The sequence below is a fragment of the Neodiprion pinetum genome, chromosome 2 (genome assembly GCF_021155775.2).
Source record: "Neodiprion pinetum isolate iyNeoPine1 chromosome 2, iyNeoPine1.2, whole genome shotgun sequence".
NCBI lineage: Eukaryota > Metazoa > Arthropoda > Insecta > Hymenoptera > Diprionidae > Neodiprion > Neodiprion pinetum.
This window is the reverse complement of record NC_060233.1, coordinates 40,809,994-40,830,885: the sequence shown is the minus strand read 5'-3', so window position 1 is coordinate 40,830,885 and position 20,892 is coordinate 40,809,994. Positions and strand designations below refer to the sequence as shown.

Sequence of the window (20,892 nt, the reverse complement as noted above, 5' to 3'; positions counted from 1 at the left end):
TCTCTCGCTCTCTCTCTCTCTCTCTCTCTCTCTCTCTCTCTCTCTCTCTCTACACAGTTCCGATCTGCTTTACGATGACCACTCGGTGAATTATTCCTACCGCGTGTTGCGAGTTGCTCGGCATCTGCACGAATGAGTTTATAGCTATATGCATAGCAGCGAAAGAAATGATGATTTGAGAAAATATGGACACGTGCAGAAACGTATTCTGCATATTCTGCGATGATTTCCGAAGTGATCGGTAATTTACCGAATAATTGCAAAATATCGTACGAGTTGAAAAGAGAGCACTGAATCTCGCGTGCCAATTTGGCGAGATTTTCAGTAGCGATAACGGCTGCAGTTGTAATCGCGTATCGTCGCGGTGAAAAATTTCCTGAAACTCGCAAGGGTATGTATACCTATATAAAAACGTAGTTGGTATTTACATATTCCGTGGTATATAAAGGGGATAATAACGAAGCACGATTAATATCGACGGGGCGGCATTAACCAGTTCAAGACTGTTCGGAGCAATTAATTATCTGAATATTATACTCCTCCGGTTAGGGACTAATTAGCAGCGTTGCCGTCTTGCAAAAAAGCCGCATCACGCATGAAATATTCTCGAACGAGCCGATATTCCAAGTGTGGGAAAAATCCCGCACTGAGAAGGAAAAGAGGAAAGCTAGCCTTATTTATTCAACTAATCGTGCGGCGGTTTCTAAACGCAGACCATTCCGGATCGTCTTGGGGCGGTTTCGAGCCGCGCTTGCATCCAGAATTTCTCAGTTACATCGGTCTAATTAAACCGGTTGACCACGAGCACGGGGTTCACGACGTCACCGTCGGGGTTCAACGCGGCCCCCGTTTTACCCGGGATATTCGCGTCGATAGCGCGGGCGGCGGGTTTCTTTTTGGTGTGCTTATTTTCCCCGCGGGCGGGGCACGCGTGAGGCGGTTCCAGGAGCGTCGTCGTCGGGCCCTGGGAAACGGGACGTGTGTATGTGCGGTGGTATTTCGATAAGAGCACCGTGTACCGAAGACGCCGGAATATATATTTGCATTCCGGGTAAGGGTGAAGTGCACGCGGACAGGACAGCTGGAGGCATCGAATCTTTAATTCGAGATACGGGAGACCGCGGTCTCCCGCAGGAATTGATGGTCCGGCGTCCTGCGTTTGTCGAGCTAATTACTGTAAGGCGAGAGACGCTTACGCTGCCGCTACACACAAACGGCATTAACGGCGATGCCCATCAATCCTCTCGGCCCTGCTCCCTCTTCCCTGTTCCCTTCACCCTCCTGCCGATCCTCGGCTGCTCCTGCACGCCAATTCTTCGCGCACGCACCGCCCTCGCAGTTACACCTGCCCGCCGAGCTCTTCTCTCCGTTCTGTCGCCTTCCACCTCGCTGGACTTCGAGTGCAGTTCCTCCCTTTTTCATCGGTTAAGACTTCGCCCCGAGGATCTTCCTCTCGGATGTCCGCGATCGGCTCGGAACAAGCAATGACCGCTTTATCGAATCCTTCGGAATCCACGTCTTGTGGCGGAATCACCGATCCCAACGAATTTATAATTTAATACGTGATAATCGCCGAGACAAAATCACTCGGTTCTTCCTTCGGCGTCTAAACGAAATCTCATGAATAAACAGCGCGATGTGTTGGTATCCTGGAAAGGCAGACTGCACAATGATTGTACGTCTTCACGTCAGCTGCGCATGAATTAAGAGAAGTTGAAAGCGTGTACATGTAAGTTTGGTAATTGAATTTGTCACGTCCGCTATAAGGGTACCAACACGAACGTGTAACGGAGGTACCACTCGCCTGTACATACGAGAAGAAATTTCATTCACACGAGTCGATCTGGCGTGGTACAGTGTTCGTTGAAATTTGTTATTTCCTGCCAACGGCACATGACGATCGGTTTACGATAGTTATCGCTGATTGAGTATGCGTTCTGTCGTATGGATGTAGAAACCACCTATACAAATACAAGTGGCGTAAATATGTAAATCGGATGTAATCTCGAAGTCGCATTAATACCTACCTTTGTACGTATCCACCAGCTACCATCAGCGAGTCGCGTAATTCATTTAAATTTATAATTACGCGTATAATAAGAGAAAGATCGTCTGGACGTCAGTTTCACGTTCTCAAACAGCGCGAGAATTATTGGTGCCTTCAATGCAGGGAGAGACGGTTTTTTAGTAACGATCGATGCGAGACGAAGCTCGCCGGGCAGTCGTTACTGGGGAAAAATGAATTGAATTCACAAAAACTCGGCGAATCGTTCGAAATTCAAAAAAAAAAATAGAAACTAAAATTGTCAACTTACCTCTGAGGTTATCCTGCAAGCAATGATGAACTCACCGTGCAGTAATCGTGATCCAAAACCAACGACGCCGATTCCTGCAGGTAGAAACAATCGAGGAACGATTAAAGGTGAAGTTATGCCGGTGTAACCTGGGCTAGAACAACTTCATCTAAATCTAGTCCCGCGGTACAAGATGCAGGGAGGGATGTCACGCAGCGATAGCAGCGGGGTACGTGCTACACCCTCGCGAGTTTTCTCACCGCAACGGCCATCTTAATTACCGAACGAGGCACCGCATATATCAAAGAGCCGGAGGAAGGAGTCGTCCTTTTCGTCCTCGGCTCGTCGCGACGCCGCGACGCGTCGATCTCTCCTCGCGAGTCCTCAACTGACTCCTCGACTCCCAGTTGCATGCATTGCGGGCCCGCTAATACTTACGCTTCGAAAGGCCTCCTTCAGGCTCTTTTTCGCGCCCCCCCGAGATCACGACGTCTTTATACTCCCCGTGAGACGACCGCTTATTAATTTTACGACGGACGGTCGACGCTGCGCGTCTCGCCGGCGGTCCGTGATCGGAGCGAAGATTAGAGTGCTTCGCGTGTGTTTGTTAAGGATACGTTTCCTCTCCCTGTTACAAGGACTGCGACTGCGAAGTGCAGCTTGCGAGCTTTCCGCACTGGTCAGGATCAAGGGACGACCGCAGCTACTTGAAATTTAATTCCTTGAATTATTCACGTTTTCGAGATGAGAAATTTATCCAAAATTTTTCCCTAATTCGGTATCTAAATTAGTCTGGTTCAGATATTTAGACGGAACTCACTAATCGTGTGAGTAACTTTAAATATGTGACTTCTTTTAATTTTTTATTTAGAAACAATTTCCCGAACGATGGAGATTGAATTTTTTAAAAACCGAAAAAATCTACGTTACATACTTACATAGTTTCTTTGAATAAATTTTCTGAAGTTATGCAAACAAGCACTAGATTTTTTACAAGCCTTCCTTTGTCCATTTCTATCTATTTTTATCCAAGAGTGTGGATAAAAATGTAGAGAGATTCAAAAATTATAGAAGGGTAAGAGTGTGGAATTTTTGGAATGCCAAACTCTGTCGCCTGAAATATTGACTTTTAAGATCTAGGCAATTGTAAAAATACCGACGATTCTATGCTGTAGCTTTCGGTATTGTTATTCATTCATATAAGATTCCATATTTCGACTTCTTACACTTTAAAATTCTATTAACTAAATTTTGGCCTCTTTGAAAACTCGACATCGTAACGTCTCTTCCATTCTCTGACGTTCCTAAATATTCATCGCCGCCCGAGTCCATTGATTCGGTTTTTCGCAGCATAATATCTCTGCTGGAAAGTAAAAAAAACTGACGTTCGAGTCAAATCCAACAGTGATCCCTGTATAAACGGAGAACCGCGTTTAGCGTCAGCAGGTTGCGAACCGTGAAATTACCACCAGGTGTAATTGGGGTAATGAAATTCGCAGAATTTCGTCGCTGCGCGGATCTTACAGACTAAGGATCACGCGTCGGGTGTCGTAAGGGAGGCTCGTTCCTCCAGGGTGACACCGACGCGGCTCTGAGAGGGCAAACGTCTTTATATCTTCATTAAGGAACGCGCCGCGGCGTTCCACTCGGATTTTTAACGCTGCATCACGTCGCGCCTTACAGCTGTCCGTAGTGCTAGTAGACCATAGAGCCGGCGGAGATCTTGTTCCTTAATTTTTCAACGGCGTTATAAATATCGGGAAACTAGTTACGGTGAACGTTCGGACACGGCTGCTCGTCACCGGACCCCAAAAAACTCGGGGTCAACGCCTGACGGGCCGACGCATAATTTCGATACTTGTATTCAGGAACGAACCAACGTTTTTCCCAACGTCCGAACATGTCCCGCAGCAGCATGTATCTTCGCCCGCGGCGTGTAGGAAACGTCTTGTGGAACCGCCAATAAATCACCGGCAAAGATGGCATATGCCGTCAGGTAATGGTGGGACGGTGTTTTCATTGGTTTAAAAAAAACATATTCTCCAAGAAATTAAATTTTTTGACTCATGCGCTCGTAAAACCGTACACCACGATATTACCTACCAGCTGTATTCGTTCGACGCCTACTTTTGCCCACGGATCCATAAGCCAGCCGCCAGCTCACGCTATTCCATGATATTCGTCAAATCTGGAAAGAACTCGTTGCCTGCTGTCTCGGGCAATATTGCATTTATTTCCACGAAAGTTGCTGTAATAAAAAGCGTAGAAAAGAAAGAAACAACGAAAAAATAAATAAAAATAACACCAAGGCCATAAAACCGACCTACAATCTTTCCCACTAATTTCACTTCCAAACATTCCAGACAAAGAAAAGCAATTAACAGAGTCGCTGCTCCGCTCGCAGCAAAGGTCGTCACACCGAAGTCGCACTGCGGATACCTGGTACCAATGATCACTCCCGGATCGTTACACGCTGCTGCATCCCCATCAATTCCGAGTAGGTATTTTAAGTCACTCGAATTCATCCGGTGGACACCCGCAACGGGTCCATCTTCCATGACAAAGGTATAATTTATTGAAATTGAACTGCGCGAGAAGCAACCGAAGGCGTCATCACCTCGAGATCGAAATGTCGAATGATCTCGCGTCGGATGAACAACGTAAGAGAGAAGAAAAATGCTGAGGTAATATATAAATTTTCCACCGCACGGCAGTGGGTAATTGGAGGAGAAGGCTTACCGCGACATCGAAGCGCCGATACCTTTGTCTTAGCTGTTTCCCACGCTGGATGAGAGGGAGTTGTAGAGGCGATGGGACTTTACCGATCTGCGATTCACCTTCGTCGGTTACACTGGCTGGTTGCATCTCTCGCTGCCTGCTGCTGCTGCTGTTGCTGTTGCTTGAGAGTTACAGGAGAGCAGAACGTATAAGCGAGGAAGGTTCGCGGGGAGAAATTCCGGCTTGGAGACCTGAATCAGTATAACACCGCGACCGGTCGACAGCGGACACATCATTACAGGGCCTTGCAACAGTTTGGAGCGGCATCGAGGGGCCTACCAAGCGATCCGTAGGACGGAGTCGTAAATATTCGGTCGCCAAATAATGCCGGGGACCGCGCGAACTGCCCCACCGACCTCCACCTCGGGCTACAGCCGCTCGTAATGAAGGACATCCTCGTTAATTAGCCGATAAATTATTCGTCCCAACAGACGGCTGGATCTACTTTTTCTACATACTTACGGCTTGTGTCTTGTTGTTGGAATTCTTCACTCCGCCGCGTGGACTTTGAATCATTTCTTAAAATACACGTCGCTGCTGTATTGAAAAAGCGCCGAGCCGCAGTGAAGGATGAAGGAAACCACGGGAGCCTGATTTTTGACCTCTTTCCATACAATGTCAAACACACGATGCAGTCGGTACACTTTTTATTGAAATCGGTAACTCTGTTAAACGTAAAAAAACTTATCTCTCTTGGCTCTCTTCTTACTTAGCCTCACTTTCTGCCACCCTCGATTCTCAGGCACTATTTTACTCCTGAGGTTGGATTTCGGGAGAACCCGATTCGGGATTGTACATCGAGGCGACGTGGCTAGCAGCGAGTTCCGGGGTCGGGAAATTGTCGTTGTGTTTTTGAAGAAGATGGGCTCGCAGTTCCCTCGAAAAGTTCGTCCTGAAGGTGTCGCAGTGCGTGCATTCGTATATCGACTTCCCAGGGTGAATCCTCGTCGAGAGCACGTGCTTCCTGAGGTTCTCCTGAGCATCGGCAGCCCGAGATCCCGACAGAACGAGAATAGAACATGAATAAGAAAAATGGGAGAAAACGAGGGGAGCAAAAAACAACGCATCTAGAAGGCACGGAATGAGACGGTCTCGTTATACTTTATCCCAGCGCTCGATTGCCTTCTCCGCCCCCCTTTCTGCCGCTTCAGCAGAGTTTCTACGTATCTTTGCCCGTTTTCAAATCCACCCTGTGTATGGTCACGACCCGTGTGTGGGTTGAGGCACACGAGCACGTACGCGATATTCAAAGCAGTCTTATCGGGTGTCCCCGAAGCGTTCTGTACTCCCGCAGAAAGTCCGCAGGGGTCAATGATATTCTCGAAAACGAGACTCTATCTTACCGGTGATTGAATTGATTAGGCAAATCTTCCCACTCTAGTATCTGTGCGCAGACTGAAATATGGATACTTTTCTGAGAGCAGAGGAAACGAGAGAATTCACCCGTTTTCTACATGTTTCTCTATAACGATTTCGACACTTTTACATTTTCGTTTGGAATTTTGGAAAAGGAAATGACGTGAAAAAGGAGAAAGAAAAAAATAAAATATAAGCGAAGACCTCGGCGCACGCAATAATTAATACGATAACTCTTACATCCAAAATCTCCAGGTTGGATCGTTGCAGTCGTGCTGAGTATAAACTGTAATTAACGCGGTAAATATTCCAATTTAGCAGATAACGAATGTGTTACTTCTGCACCGCCCGAGTCGCCGCCTCGCACCGTTGCTAACTACCCTTCGTTCTTCGAGGCCGGATAAAAATTGCGGTGCAAGTCTTGAAGAGACCGTTGACTAAGTGCCTTCGTACCAAGGTTTAATCCACCGGGTCGTGAAGATTGTTTTTTGGTCTTGGACAGGCCTCTATGATCGGATTCCAAGGCACGAGTCCATGGAAGCTCGCGAAAGTGGAAGAAAACAAACCAGACATCCCACCGCTGCCACCGTTTTTCGCGGTATCGTATAAACTCGTGGAAGTTTGTCTCGGCGGGATTCGGAGTGAATCAGGAAAAGGATGAGAAGGAGGATGAAGAGGGCGAGGGAAAAGTGGCTTTTCCGTAATCTCGTCGACGCAGCGTACCTTGGGACCGTTAAACGGCTCGTGCCCCGTTCCTTATTAAAATACTGAGCAAACATCCGCTGAGAGTGCGAGCTTGGTGTTCGTTACAACACCTGGCTCAGGCCGCGATGAAACTTCGTCGGTGAAATTTATCGAACTCTTACACCTCGGGCGATCAGGCGACGATCGCGTGTCTTCGAAATTTATGTCCGCCCTGTCCCTTGCACCCCGGTCTCGTTCATCGCAAAACGCGTCAGACTCCGCAGACTCAACGGGATCCTTGTACGGAAGAGTTTTTCCTCGAGATTAAATCATCCTCGAGTAGACGGCGCATGTTTACTACGCCAACGATAAAACGTGGCATCGACGATTTTTACGCCGACAAAATTCACGCGGATTACCGCCATATCAAATAATGCCACATTTGAGACAGTGAAGGATGTCCAGTTTCAACATTGGAGCCTGTTTCCGACGAGTTTTATCCGTGTGATCGATGAGCAGTGGTTTGAATAATCTTCGCGTACCGTTTCAGGAATTATCGAATTCGGTAATATTTTAATCGCCGAAAGCCGATACTTTACGAGGTATTCGGTGATGACTCAAAAACCCGTATACATTAATTTCCATACCGCAGTGAAAAGGAGTAACAGAAGTCAAAAGACTAGACAAACTCGTAGAAAATGTTTGTTCTTACACGTCGTGATTTCAAAATGGAGACATGACTGCGGAGTCACCCGCACTTCAATTTCCTCCGGCAGCCGGATTGTAAGCAAAGTACGCCGATCCCATTGGTACAGTACGTATTCCTGATCGCTGGCTCGTACGTAAGAGGAGAGCGGCGATCAAGGGTCAGGGGGAGGCGGGAAGAGCGGGGGTAGGGGGAGCCACCGGATCGAGTTTATGTCGCTATCAAAAAGACATGGTCGCCGCGGTGCAGCGCGCATCGCAACGAAACCCTCAAAGAGCATTAGCATACTGGACGTGCGCGGTATGATTGCCGTTCGTTCCCTCGTTCACTCGTTCATCCGTTCATTCGTCCGTACGTGTGTGGGCACATTCGCCACGGAGCACAATTAACTCGTTATCTTATCTCTTGCGGCACTGCGGACCAAACATTAAGGTGGTTAAGACTCACGGCATCTAATTTACGCCCGTCCCCGAAGTCGCCAAGGACGTCAAACCCATAAAATACCTACCTTACTATTTCCTTTTTCGTTCGCGATCCAAAGTTGACTCAAAGTTTTACCACCGTTCGTTCCTCGTCAATCTACCCTCGCGACTCGTTTCAACCCCTTGTCGTAACTTTTCGTTAGTCAAATCTTAAATATCGATGTTACCAAGACTCGTCTCATTCTCCTAACGTCAAGTTTTGGAAACAATTCGCAGACAATGAGAGCGAAAAGGTGGAGACGAAAGGGTGGCAATGATTCTTTGCCTTTCTATGCAACGTATGATTTACTGATTACTTACAGTAAATCTGTAATGTTGAAACTCAATGACTTTTCACTTTTCAAGTCAACGAACTTTGGAGCTATTTGAATTTCTGGATTTCTAGATATACTAGCTACTACGATTCGATTTTGGTCCTTCCGTCACCACATCACGATTGTGCCGAATTCGCAGGATGCTGAAAACCTGGAGTACGAGTATAAATTATAGAAAAACAACATGCTTACGAAGTTGTTGCTGGCGTAGGGGCAATGGGCGCATCTGTACGGCTTGGAGCCGGTGTGAAGTCGGAGATGTCGATGCAGGTGGGATTTTAATTTGGTCTTGAATTCGCAGCCGGTATAAGCACAGTGGTAAAAATTTTTATCCAAAACTTTTCTCCCAGCAGCGCCGTCCTGCTCGTCTTCGATGGGTCTTCGACGTTCGTGATAGTTTTGGTGTCTGAAACACGTCCTTGAATTTAGGCAGATTGGTACAGAAGCGATATTACGTAGGATGGCAGGCGTGGATAATTTACTGTCACGTTAACGTGACAATATCTTGAGGATGTTTTTCTATTACTATCTTTCATATTAGATAAAAATATGGGTCGTTGATGTTTAAGTTAACGAAAATGGATTGTCGGTTGGATTAAATGAATATTAGATTGGCGTAGGAATTAATTAACCTTTGAAGGAATCGTTGATTTTTTATTCAAATTCTTAGGCAAGAAATCGATATGACAAACAGAAAAAGAAATTGATCGAGAAGTACCTACGTCGCATTCTGCACAAGTACGACGAGTATTCAATCATGTCAGCCATACAGATCGTGTCACTTCTTGATTTGCGATGGTAACAGTTAACCTCAGATGACAGTAATTGAGTAAATTTTAAGCAACGCACAAAGGTTGTATTTCTTCATTTTTTTTTAAACCTTTCCAGCATAATAATATCTCGAGAGTCATGATCCGTGCAATTTATGACAGCTGGTTAAACCGGTCGACAATTCGCAATATGTCTGAAGAGTTTATGTTAATCGATAGAGCAATTTAATTTGATAATTCCTGATCGTTACCATATCGTATTCACCCGGATACAATTTGTTATTGTATATACAACAATCCATACACGTAGTACGAACCGGAGAGACGAGTGATCATAATATACGGTTATTAACGACCCGCGACGCGTCTGATCGAGCAAATTATCGAAGATATCTTCACCGGTTACGTACCAACATGTGTAGTCGGAGGATTAAAAAGCGCTGGGGATGAACAACGCAACGCGTCTGCTTGACGTATCACAGGCGGACTATTATGATAGCGGAAAGGACATGCGCCTATGAAACGTACATCATCGTGCCCGCGTCCAGGTATATATATATATACATATACATATGGGAACGCAACGCGCTTGGATACCAACCAACTCGGCACGCATCGCACGCCTGTACGAATATAGGAGGTGTATATCAGGTTCGAAATGCGTGACACGTTTAATTAAAATGGTCCGTGATTTACTCTGCCACACAGCGCGACTCTGTTCAGCGGTGTCCGGCTCACGTACCAAGTGCTCAATTCACGATGAATTATCGCGCGGGCTACCGGGGTGACACTTATACTCCTGCAGGACCACCGCCGCAGGACGCGATTCGCTCGACTCGCTGAAGATTCCTCGGATCTCAGCAAACCTCGTTAATTAGAGTCTCCTTGAACGAGCAAAAAGCGGAGGGAACACTTGACGATATATTCGAACAGTTCGGCGCGTATAATGATTTTTTCCCACATCTTTCAATTACGATTTTCAGCGGCGGTGGGTACAAGGCACTCGGAAATTTCCGATCGAGCTTGAAATCGCCAATTGGACTAAGGGTGAACTAATTGGTGAGGACCAGGTGCGCGAGGTGGACCTCAGCCTAAAACTAATTGCTTCGGTTGCCTCGACGTGTGTATACATGCGGCTAAAATCCGAATCTGCCGACTCGAACGTTTAATCCAGTTTCGGAACAGCACCGGAAGTGAGCAACGAGCTAACGGAAACCCCATCGGATCCAATCGATCTCATCCTCATCCACTTTTTTCCTCATTTCTTTGGTTTTTCCGACGAGTTTCAGCCTTCAGCTAGTCGAAGAATGGCGATTATCGTCATCGCATCGTGTTTCACGTTTCCGTCGATCCTTGGTAAACAAAAAATGGGCCAACGGAGGCACGAGGTGAGGGTTGGACTTGTCAAAAGGTGACTCCGGAGGCATGTTGAATAATAAATCACGTGCATGGATGCGTGACAAGCGCGATCGAGTCACGGTGAAGGGGTATTTAGACGGAGGAGAACGAAAGGTGGAAGGATGAATACGGGGATAAACCGACCTACAAATACGCCGGATTAATTAATTCCGTACTTCCGTGAAGCGATCAATCACTTAACGGCCAGTGCGCGGCTAATGGCGAGTTTATACGAGGAAATGACACACGTAAATAACGGACGCGGTGAAGTTTACGAACAGTCTTTAAAGTCTCCAAAGCCTCCGGCGCGGCAGAAGGAGACTCGGGCGAAGACGATTATCGCACTTGTGAGCATCGAAATGCGCGGAGTAACATTTGGTTATAGAAAAGAAACGATATGATTTAATCTCACCTGCGTAGCCGCGTCGGCGATATAGTTCTGAACGAGCACTCGGGGCACTGATACGGACCATCCAGCTCCAAGATGTCGTGAATGCGTTCGCGATGAATCTTCAGCTCCCTCGGGGTCCTGAGGGCGGTGGGACACCCGGGAAGCCCGCAGAGAATCTTCTTGCCGGTATGACGAAGCATGTGCCGCTGCAGTACGTGTCTGAAAAACGGAAGTGGCGAAATCGTTGTTCAACAAGCGATATAGCTTCGGACTAGCCGTATGAGGATCGGAATGAGGTACGAGACAGGTACATGATCGTGCAGAGCCTTTGATCTTTTGATAGTAAAAAGTGAGCGCAGGTGCCAACGCCGAGTGGAAAGGTACCGAGATCGAGTCGGTCGGCGGTAAGTATGGGTAATTACGGGAAAGAGTGAAGGGGAAAGGGGGTTGAGGTATTACGGACGCGACGGGCGGAGTGAAAAGGCCAAAAACGGACGGCGAAGCGTCAGCGTTAATATTTATTTTACGACAAAACGCGTTCGGGTGAAATTATACCTCTATTCTAAGCAATATATGTATATGTATATATATATGTGTGTGTATATATGGGTATATACGTATACACATGTCCGTGGCAGGCAGGTATCGAGGATGGACGTACGTCGTCGGCGGCGGTTCTTCGGTTATACCGGAATGTCGCAGGCGTGACAAGACGCCGTTAAGTCACCGGGCATGTTGGGCAACCGGATGTGCCCACTCTCAATAATTTACCTTTGAACTGTCAACACATAAAATATGCACGCCGTACGTAATATTCAAACGTATAATCCAGTCGTTAATTATTGTATGTTCGTCAATAACACCGGTGACCGCGGTTTGCTGATGTTGCTGCCGATGCTTATGCTCTACACCGAACGAGTGGCCATCATCGTGTCTTGACATTTGTAGAAACTTGTTCCTTTCTTCCTCCTCTTGCCTGATTTTAAGTCGCCTGATTAGAGAGGGCGCCTGGCATTCGAGTGCCAATATTTTTACGTAAGTGTCATTAATTAATCTTGAAAAGTTTTAAACGAATCTGAAATGCTGGCGTAGACGCGTGATGCGGAATGGTAATTGAAGTGGGCATACTCACGGCTTTCGATCCTAGAAATTCTTATACGTTGAAGCGGATTTTCTTATTGCCGTACGGTTTATCGAACCAATATTAATATAAGAGTTTTATGTCTGGCACGCTGCAATGCACTTCTCGTAAAACTTGGGATAATATTATTTACACTGTCAGCGTTAAATGGGTTACACGCGTGAACAAACTTGTCGGCAATTTTCTACTTTTGCAACAGTTTATTTACCTACTTGAGTAATAGAGAATAACTTTCTAAACAGACGTGCGATGTTATCGTGAAGCTGATTCGGATGAAATGATTTATTTTTTAGATACGAATTCAAGAATCAAGATATCGGTGACAAATGTCGATGGATGGGAAAAATTGGAGAAAGTCGACGACGTCGAGATTTGATTTTTGAACGACTCAGTCTAACGGAAAACGCGATAGAAAGTACGTCGAATCGATTATGACACAGTGAATTCTATCGACTCGAAATAAGAGATAAACACATACACAATTATAGTTTACAGTTGCGATCTGGCAGGTTATTCAAAAGCCGGGTTAATAAATTACAACCCGCCACGCTCGGCAAATCAATTTATCACGATAGTTCGTAATATAAAAGTTGAGCCAACGCGGGCTAGAGCCATGATTTAATCACGGCGTAGGTCGGCCTCCTATAATAATTCAAAAGTAACCTGCGCCGTATGTCCTCGATTGGCAAACTTGTCCACATATAAAAAGAGAAAGAAAGAAAGAAATGAATCGCGTTTCGTCAAACGTCGCCAGGTCATCGTACGCCGGAAAATTGGTCTTTCTTATCGCTCTCATCCGTAAATCGGCCGTTCGCAATGGGGAAAAATATTCGTACCAACGGCAGCGTCGCTCAGCGGATCGGTACCAAAGAAAGGGACTCATTCGTACCCGAGGGGCGAGATCCGGTCGATGGGAATGTCAGAGCGTCGAAGCCCGGGCGGCACCGTTGTTGGTTGGCTGGGGGGAGCGTTGGGCATTAATTAAAAAGGTTGAGCATTAAAATGATTTGTTTTAATTGGTTGAGCGAGCTGAGGTATTTATGACCGGTCGCTCGCAGGACGGTTCTTCATGCCCGGCTTCACCTCCGGCTCACTTCGCACGCTGCGGCTTGAAAAACTGAGCTCCTATCCTTCCTGCGCTGCATCCGATCGGTATTGCGTCGATTCCGGGTCGGCGGAATGATCGCATTAATCAGAAAAGCCTCGGACGAACCTCTCTTAGAGTCTTCACCGCTGGCTCAAAACCAACGGCGATGGACGCCGGCGGAAAGCGGGACTGACCGATCAGCCTCCTCGACCATGGGCCGGGGTCAGAGATCACGTAAAGAGAACGGAATCGGGATCGAGGCTGTTTTTCAAATGGCCGATCTTTTGTACGGTCATTACGGATCGATTTCAGGGGAAAACAAATTCAGCCACCCACAATCATCGCCGGTCCTGGCTGAAGTGTGTCGGTGTTGAAATAAAAAAGAAAAACAACAACCGATGTGTCATTTTCCGTTCACGTTTCCTGATTCGATGCAAGAAAGCAGTGTTCTTTTTTTTGCGAATTAAATGAGATGACTTTAGGACGTGAATTTCCAAATCACCGCTTAGGTGCCTAATTAAAAGCGGCAATAAGCAAATAAGAGGATTTCCGTTTCCTGGAGCGGCGGCGGCGGTCGCCTTTCTTCGAGAGGATTTCGGGCCGAGCTGATTGCCGCGTTAAATACGGAAACCGCAGCGCGGCTGACCTCGCTCGGCATCCAGATGACGCGAAACTTTTCGCAGGCTTCGTTTACGACCCTCGGCCCTCGGCGCCAAGTCGTAAACGCGGGATCCACGCCCTCGAGCCGCAGCGTCTCGCCCTTGCGCCGTGTTTATTTTAGCCGATTATTATATCAGCGGGATGTACCGGGTGCACCGACATCCGCGGAATTTCCATCCACCTTCGTCATTCCCGTTACAGAATCCGAAGAAGCGACGCAAGCCTTGGACGCAGGATATCAAACGACGCACGAAACGCGGATCCGGTTTCGTTACGCGCATACCTAGAGAATACTCGCCGCCAACTCGGATGGGTTTGGGCTAGGTCGGGCTAGGCGAGGCTAGGCAAGGCCTAGGTCGTGAGGATGTAATCGGATTTATACGGGCGAGTGGGTGGCGAGGAATATCTCGAGGAGTGGCGGCGGCTGCGGCGGCTATGAGCGACGGTGAGTCGGTCTGGATGGGCCGGATTCGGGGGCTGGCCGAGCCGGAATGATGCATGGCCTCCTCCTGGACTCCTTCAGCGTCGAAGACGCGCCGAGTCCAGGGATATCGAGGGACCGCGTGGAGCCGAGAGGGAATGAAGAATATCGGACGGTCGGTTGTAGTTGGGCCATGGAAGGAGGTGACCAAGAAGAAGAAGAAGAAGAAGAAGAAGAAGACGAACACAGAACCGCCTCGCCGGCCCCCCGGAGCAACCGCTGTCATAACTCAATCCCACCTCCGTCCGCTCGTTCCTTCGTCCGTTCGTCTCACTCTGCACCTGCATCTCTACGAGGTATCCCTACACGCCTTTATATCCCTGCGCCAGTAATAGCCCTATCAAATTCTACCCGAATCAACCTGGATATGTATATTGCATTCCGTGAAGTGTGCGCTAGGTATAGTCCCAAAGCGAATTGGTCTCACTGATGCGATGCGGCGTTTGTTCTACCTGCATTCTGCACCGAATTGACAATTGTACTAGAGTAGTTCACAAAAAAGTTTTTTTTTATTCAACGCAAATTTTTCATAAGACTGTTGTACCTCTAACTCACGATGATAAATGATATCAAGAGAGATCTTTTTTATAGGCATCAATGTTTGTTACAAAATAGGTCTCCGGATATTTTATTCCATTTTGCATATTTTGAGAATCATTGTGACTTAAAATTGAAAAAACTGAAAAATCTAAAATAATTATATTAAATTCAGGGAAACTAACTGTTTTTTTTTTTTTTTTTTATAAGATAATGTTTCCTACAAAAAATGTCTCTTGATATTCATCATTTTCGTCTGTATGTTCACGCGAAATCGACAGTGAGTGAAGGTATGCATTTTTTACGTGTTATTTCAATGTAAAAACGAAAATTCGAAAGCGGGACCTCCAAATCTTATGCGATCGAGCTTAAATTTGCAAAAGATTCTCTTTTTCATCACAAACGTCACTGAAAAAAAAAATTTCTCTTTAGTGGACCACTGTAACGTATACGTTACCAAATTTTCAAACGTAATTGTAAATTGTTAAGTTTCTGTTGCTCATTTACATCGTAGAAACAGAAAACACAGACAGGAGAACTTCAGTGGAACCTTACAGTTCTGAAATCTCCCTGGATTTCATTCGTCCTACACGGGAAAATTTTCTAGCATGAAATTATTTCTCGATTGGCAAAACGGAATTCACGAAATGAAGTATGGCCGGTAACTCAGCTAAACGGTTTGACGCCGGGTTACCGGAGATACAATAACCAATGTTTCTTACAGGCACATCTATTGCAATATAATTTACAGTGAATCTTACGTTGCAACGTTTGTGCAGCAAGAGGCGGCGTCGAAGCGTTGCGGTAAAACGGAACAGCTCGCGGTGTGAAAGTTGAGGAAATCTTTTACAACCTCGGACTCGCGATACTTTTTACGCTGTGAGCACGTGGTCTGATAAATAATTAAACGAGTTATTCCAAGTGTCGTTAACCATGGCGGACGTGGACGTCGACATGGACGCTCGTTTCGCGGCTCGAATAAAAACGCGTTTGTTTCATGGTCTGCGTGTCACGTACGTGGATGCACCTTTATTATACGTACAGAGTTCGTACTTGCGCTATTTGCGATACTCAACTTTGGTCGGGCACCATGTGTGAGAGGACTCGACAAGAAGACTCCCATGGAAACAGATTGTTCTAAGATATTAAAAGTAATGAATTCTTGAATTTTTTATACTCGTATGCTTTTTTGTCATTCGTGATTTAGTATAACTAGGCACTGAAAGATAGATTGAGTTCATAAAGAAAGTCCTTTTTTCGTCAACCTGAGAGCTCAATGGAACGTCAACTAAAACTATCAAAATTTCACGCAGTAAGACCTTACACTCGTAGTAACGTCGAGGAATTCTCACTTCTACATTAATTAACCTCAAATACGTTGAAGAAATTAGTTTTCAGGTGTTGTCGCGTTGTATCGACCGATCGTGATAATGGAGAAATCGAAGATTCGAAATTCCCGGCAATTCGAATACAGATTTAAATCTATAAGCCATAGACGAACCGCCCGAGGATGGATAAAAAGGCCGACCACGGTAGATGAAAAAAAAAGAAGAAGAAGAAAAACGTAAAGGCTTTGGAATTCCTGCACATAAGAATTCATCCCGTGAGATCGAGGTATATCACCCGGACAAGAGGACAGGTAGGTATTTTTAACCGCGAGTGAAAAGCGCGAGGTTATACCATCACGTCCCAGCGCCTCGAGCCGAGGAGTTTTCCGGATCCGTTTACACATATAGATTTGTATCGCACGCATGAGTGTGCACGGGTTTGCAAGTACGAAATCGCAGGAGTGCCTAATTGGCCGGGCGGCAGTCGGAGCCGCGGTATACACACGGGCTGACAACGATTAGGTTAGGGGGCGTAGATTACATCTTCCCCTAGGGGGCCGGTAAGCGTGGCGCGGCGTGGCGTGTCGCGGATGCGTATTACCCGTTTGCCCGGCGCCTACGGACAGCGTAGATACGTATACGCGTAGGGTATAATCCACCCACGCAGCGACGTAACGTCCTTACAAACACGTTTTCGTGTCACGCGAGACGTGTGCACATATACGTAGGCCCGTAACGCGAGATGGACCCCGACTTCCCCCCCTGCGACGCAGAGTCTCGTATCGGCCCGCCGGTCCGTTTTCAAAAAGAAGGATCTCGGGGAAAATTCCGAGTTCTGTTTGCCTGCGGATGGGGGGAATACAGCTGCTTCGGCACGTTGCAGACTCAGCGTAAGGCAGTTTCATTAACCGAGATACGTGACTAGGCGAGAATGCGTGTACACCCCCCCACACACACACACACTCACACGAGGCGCACGCGTGTGCGCGTCCGAATTAATCGAGCCAATCAAACTCGCCCCCCTTACCCCCTCGTCCCATCGCGTATTTGCCCGGACAAATACCTACCTTCGGGCTGGTCTAGGTGCACGATTTTACCCGCGGTAAGAGAAGGGAGGGAGGATACTCGAGTGCAAGCATCCCCCTTTCCGGTTTGCGCAAGATGAAAGGAGGGGGCGACAGCGTCAGGAAGATTAGGGGTACGTCGACGGGGTGGTTGGAGCGCGGGGGCGGGTGTCGAATAAACAACAATATTATAACGCAAGCTTAATTGCGCTGGAGGGCTCGGTAACGGTCGCATAAATCGGGACCCTCGCAAACGCGAAACTAACCCCCGTTTGCCCCCCCACCGCCGCCGCTTCTCGCTGGTTTCGCGCCTCTTCCGAGGCCCCGAAGTGGGGATTCATTTACAATAAACATGTCGCGAGCTAATTTCAACGAGGAAGGGAAAAGATCTCGCCTTCCTGCCGCTCATAACGACTCGGTCCGCACCCCCGTCCCATCAACCTCCCTCCCCCCTTAACCGGGACAAACCGCGCGCGCTAAGGTTTGTGGGAACATCCGTCCTGCAGGGATTCCCTTCGCGGTGCTTTTTTAGGGTAGGTGTGAAATAAGGATAGCGCGGTTTTTGCACTTCGCATTCCTTTGTTTCCTTTACAACGCTGCGCATGTTTTGACCCTGATTTTATATGTTACATGTGCTATGGAGCGCATAAAGCGAGGGGAGAATTGCGTCACGTTTGTTTATTATTCGTCAGGGTCGAACAGGTAGTTTTTTTTTTTTTGTTTTTTTGGACTATTCATGTTTTCAACTCTTGAAATTCCGTTGTCGACGTAGGTTACTCAAGTAAATGCGAAATCTTTTCGTATCAACTGATGGAAATCTTGACTAATGCAATTGTTTTTAATAGAGAATGAGTACGGGAATTGCGAACCTCAATTATTGTAGATCGAGTCACTTCGCGAATCTTTTTATGTAAGATAGCTGTGCTGTGTTACGATGCGATTTAAAAAAATTGAACTGATCTTTTTCAAACAGCTTTCTTTAGATTTCAGAGTTGCACCTTCTGAATCCTAAAAAAAGAAAAATCCCGCTATGAATCTTGGAATGAAATAAAAGGATAATGGAATTGGGGGTTCAGTGGTTTATGTTTTTTTTGTTCCGTTCTTCAAGACTTTAATAATGTAATATTCATTACAATCATTACCCTACTTGTCGACATCGTCTAATTGTTAGATAATACGGCACCTAAAATTGAAAAAAAAAAAATAGTGAAATTATTTACGCGACACGGCTTGCATCAGCATCCATATCCGCCAAAAGGTGCACGAAATCAATTTCTGAATCAGAGAATACACCGTTGTCATATCTCGACTCTCGCTTCCACCCTCAGCAGGCGTAACATCGACGCTTCACGCGATAAGTGTTTATTATACTCATAGAAAAGCATGAGGGCGTTGGAGAAGGGGTCAGAGTGTACGAGTGACCCCTATAAAACTATAAGGGCGAAAGTATGTATACAGGGATAGAGAGAGAGAGAGAGAGATGCAGCGACAGAAGCAAGAGCAGAAGCAGAAGCGGCAGCGACGCGTCGCGATGGCTGCGGTTTGGCGGCGCTTCAGCGGGGGGCAGAAACCGGGAACGAAGAGGGGGGGGGGGGGGGGGGGGCGGAGGTGACCGGGGGCCTGCAGGACGTTCAGAATGGTCGGCGACCGCCGCCAACTCCGTGGCTCTGACTCTGTCTCCGCGGCCTCGACCGCAAGCCTGTTTTATTTTATGAATCGCAATATTTCACCGGACAACTGGACTTCGCGAGCGGGGCGGTCACCACTAAACTGTCTGCCGCGTTTATACCCGCATGCGGTATAACGCGCATACACGAAGACGGGTTTTCCCGGTGTGTGCATATGCATCGCAGGCGCGCAACGCGTCGCATCGCGGGAGAAGGACGCGCTGCACACCGTCTATCCGCGTGCCTTCGCGGTCCTGCAGGCAGGCAGGCAGGACCCGCCGGAGGGAGAGGACGGGGGGAGAGGACATCCATCCCGTCACCCGCACCCCCGCGGACTCGACGGAGGACAACGGAGGAGGACCGGCGGGCCCAGGGCGAAGGGCGCGCGATGCGGAGGAGATGGGAAAGTGCAGCGGTGGGGAAAGAGGGGGTTTGCATTGTCTCGAACCCATGCAGATCGCGGGCGCACGCACGCACACACCTGGGCCCGAGGTATTTAAGGGCGCACGGACGGATGCGGGGGCGGGCGAGGGGGGCGGCGAGGGGGGCGGACGCCATTACCGCAGCCCGAGATAAAAGATACGCGCGCGCCCGGTGAGGACCATATATGTAAATATAGGCGGCCGAGAACGCGCGTAGGCACTTGCGAAACGTACGGTCAACGGCGCGCGTATGTAACATACCATCTTGAATATGCGCATACATCGTGCCTGCGAGCGTATTCTTGGAAATGGGATCAGGATCGGGAGCTGCCTTCTGCCTGTCCCGTAATTACCTTCGTTCTTTCCGCTACAGGATCGCGAGCGCGTTGCGCTGCGCTGCGCGATGCGATGCGATGCGACGCGATGCGAACACGCCGCCGAGCGGCATAAGGCCCCTCGGCTTCGCTCCTGCGACTACGGGTCCGGGTAACGAATGGCCTCCTCCGCGGACCCCGGACGCCTCGCGCAACGTCCTTTCAGCTCCCTGCCTGGGCCCGTGACGAGACATTTGCGCGCCACCTCGCCTGACGCACACCTTCCTCTACCGTTGAAAGATACTTCGGACGAATATCTTTCAATTCAGCAGGTCCCACGACGATTGGTATCGTACAATTTCGCGGTATTTTTATCGCATTGTGGTCACGCGCGTTTTTTACACTTCGTGCAGAAGAGGATGTAACGAATATGCGATTTTGTTTCTACTAATGAGAAATAATTGCTTGTCCGATTTTTTTGAAAATTCTTAGCCTCGGAATATATCCAGTGTTAATTCAAAATTCGTGATTTCTCATTGTGGGAGTCTTCTAAAAATTTGATTGACATTAATTTTAACCGCATAGGTATGTAAAACCGACTGAAATGACCAGACTCCGTTTCGATATTTTTAGTTTCTTACCAGTTTATTTATAACTAAAATTCATAAAAATTTATCTCTTCATTTCGTTCGGATACTTGGATAAAAAGTTTGTTATTTCAAGCAAACAATGGGATAATAGAATATCCACGAATAAAATCTGGTTGAGATGAACTGGATTGCCGCGTGCAGAACAGCAGCCCAGATGCTGGAGAGATCCTTATTCGTCAATTGGTTGGAGGGTTTTCTAGGAAACTAATTACAGAGAGTATCTAGTCCGAAGATCAGCGCAATGCCTAGCGGGCTCGGACTCTCGCTTCAGGTACTGATAATGGGAATGTATAGTCGCTGCCTGAGAGCCCGCAGTACCTAGATGGTGCACGAAAGAGAAGCATTGCATGGCTAATCGTTCAAGATGT

At 47.4% G+C, this 20,892-nt stretch overlaps 1 protein-coding gene across 2 annotated transcripts in view; it reads right to left on the bottom strand.

The window, feature by feature from the left end:
- Window positions 1–5,711: 5,711 nt before the first annotated feature.
- The window catches only part of LOC124211577 (zinc finger protein 845), a 38,822-nt gene continuing 23,641 nt past the window's right edge, over window positions 5,712–20,892 (bottom strand). For both annotated transcript variants that reach the window (XM_046610787.2, XM_046610789.2), the window contains exons 7-9: window positions 11,195–11,392; window positions 8,807–9,020; window positions 5,712–6,047 (exon numbers count right to left, since the gene is read on the bottom strand). In XM_046610787.2, the coding sequence (XP_046466743.1) occupies window positions 5,823–6,047; window positions 8,807–9,020; window positions 11,195–11,392 (637 nt within the window). In that variant the 3' untranslated portion in view covers window positions 5,712–5,822. The remainder of the gene's footprint in view (window positions 6,048–8,806; window positions 9,021–11,194; window positions 11,393–20,892) is intronic.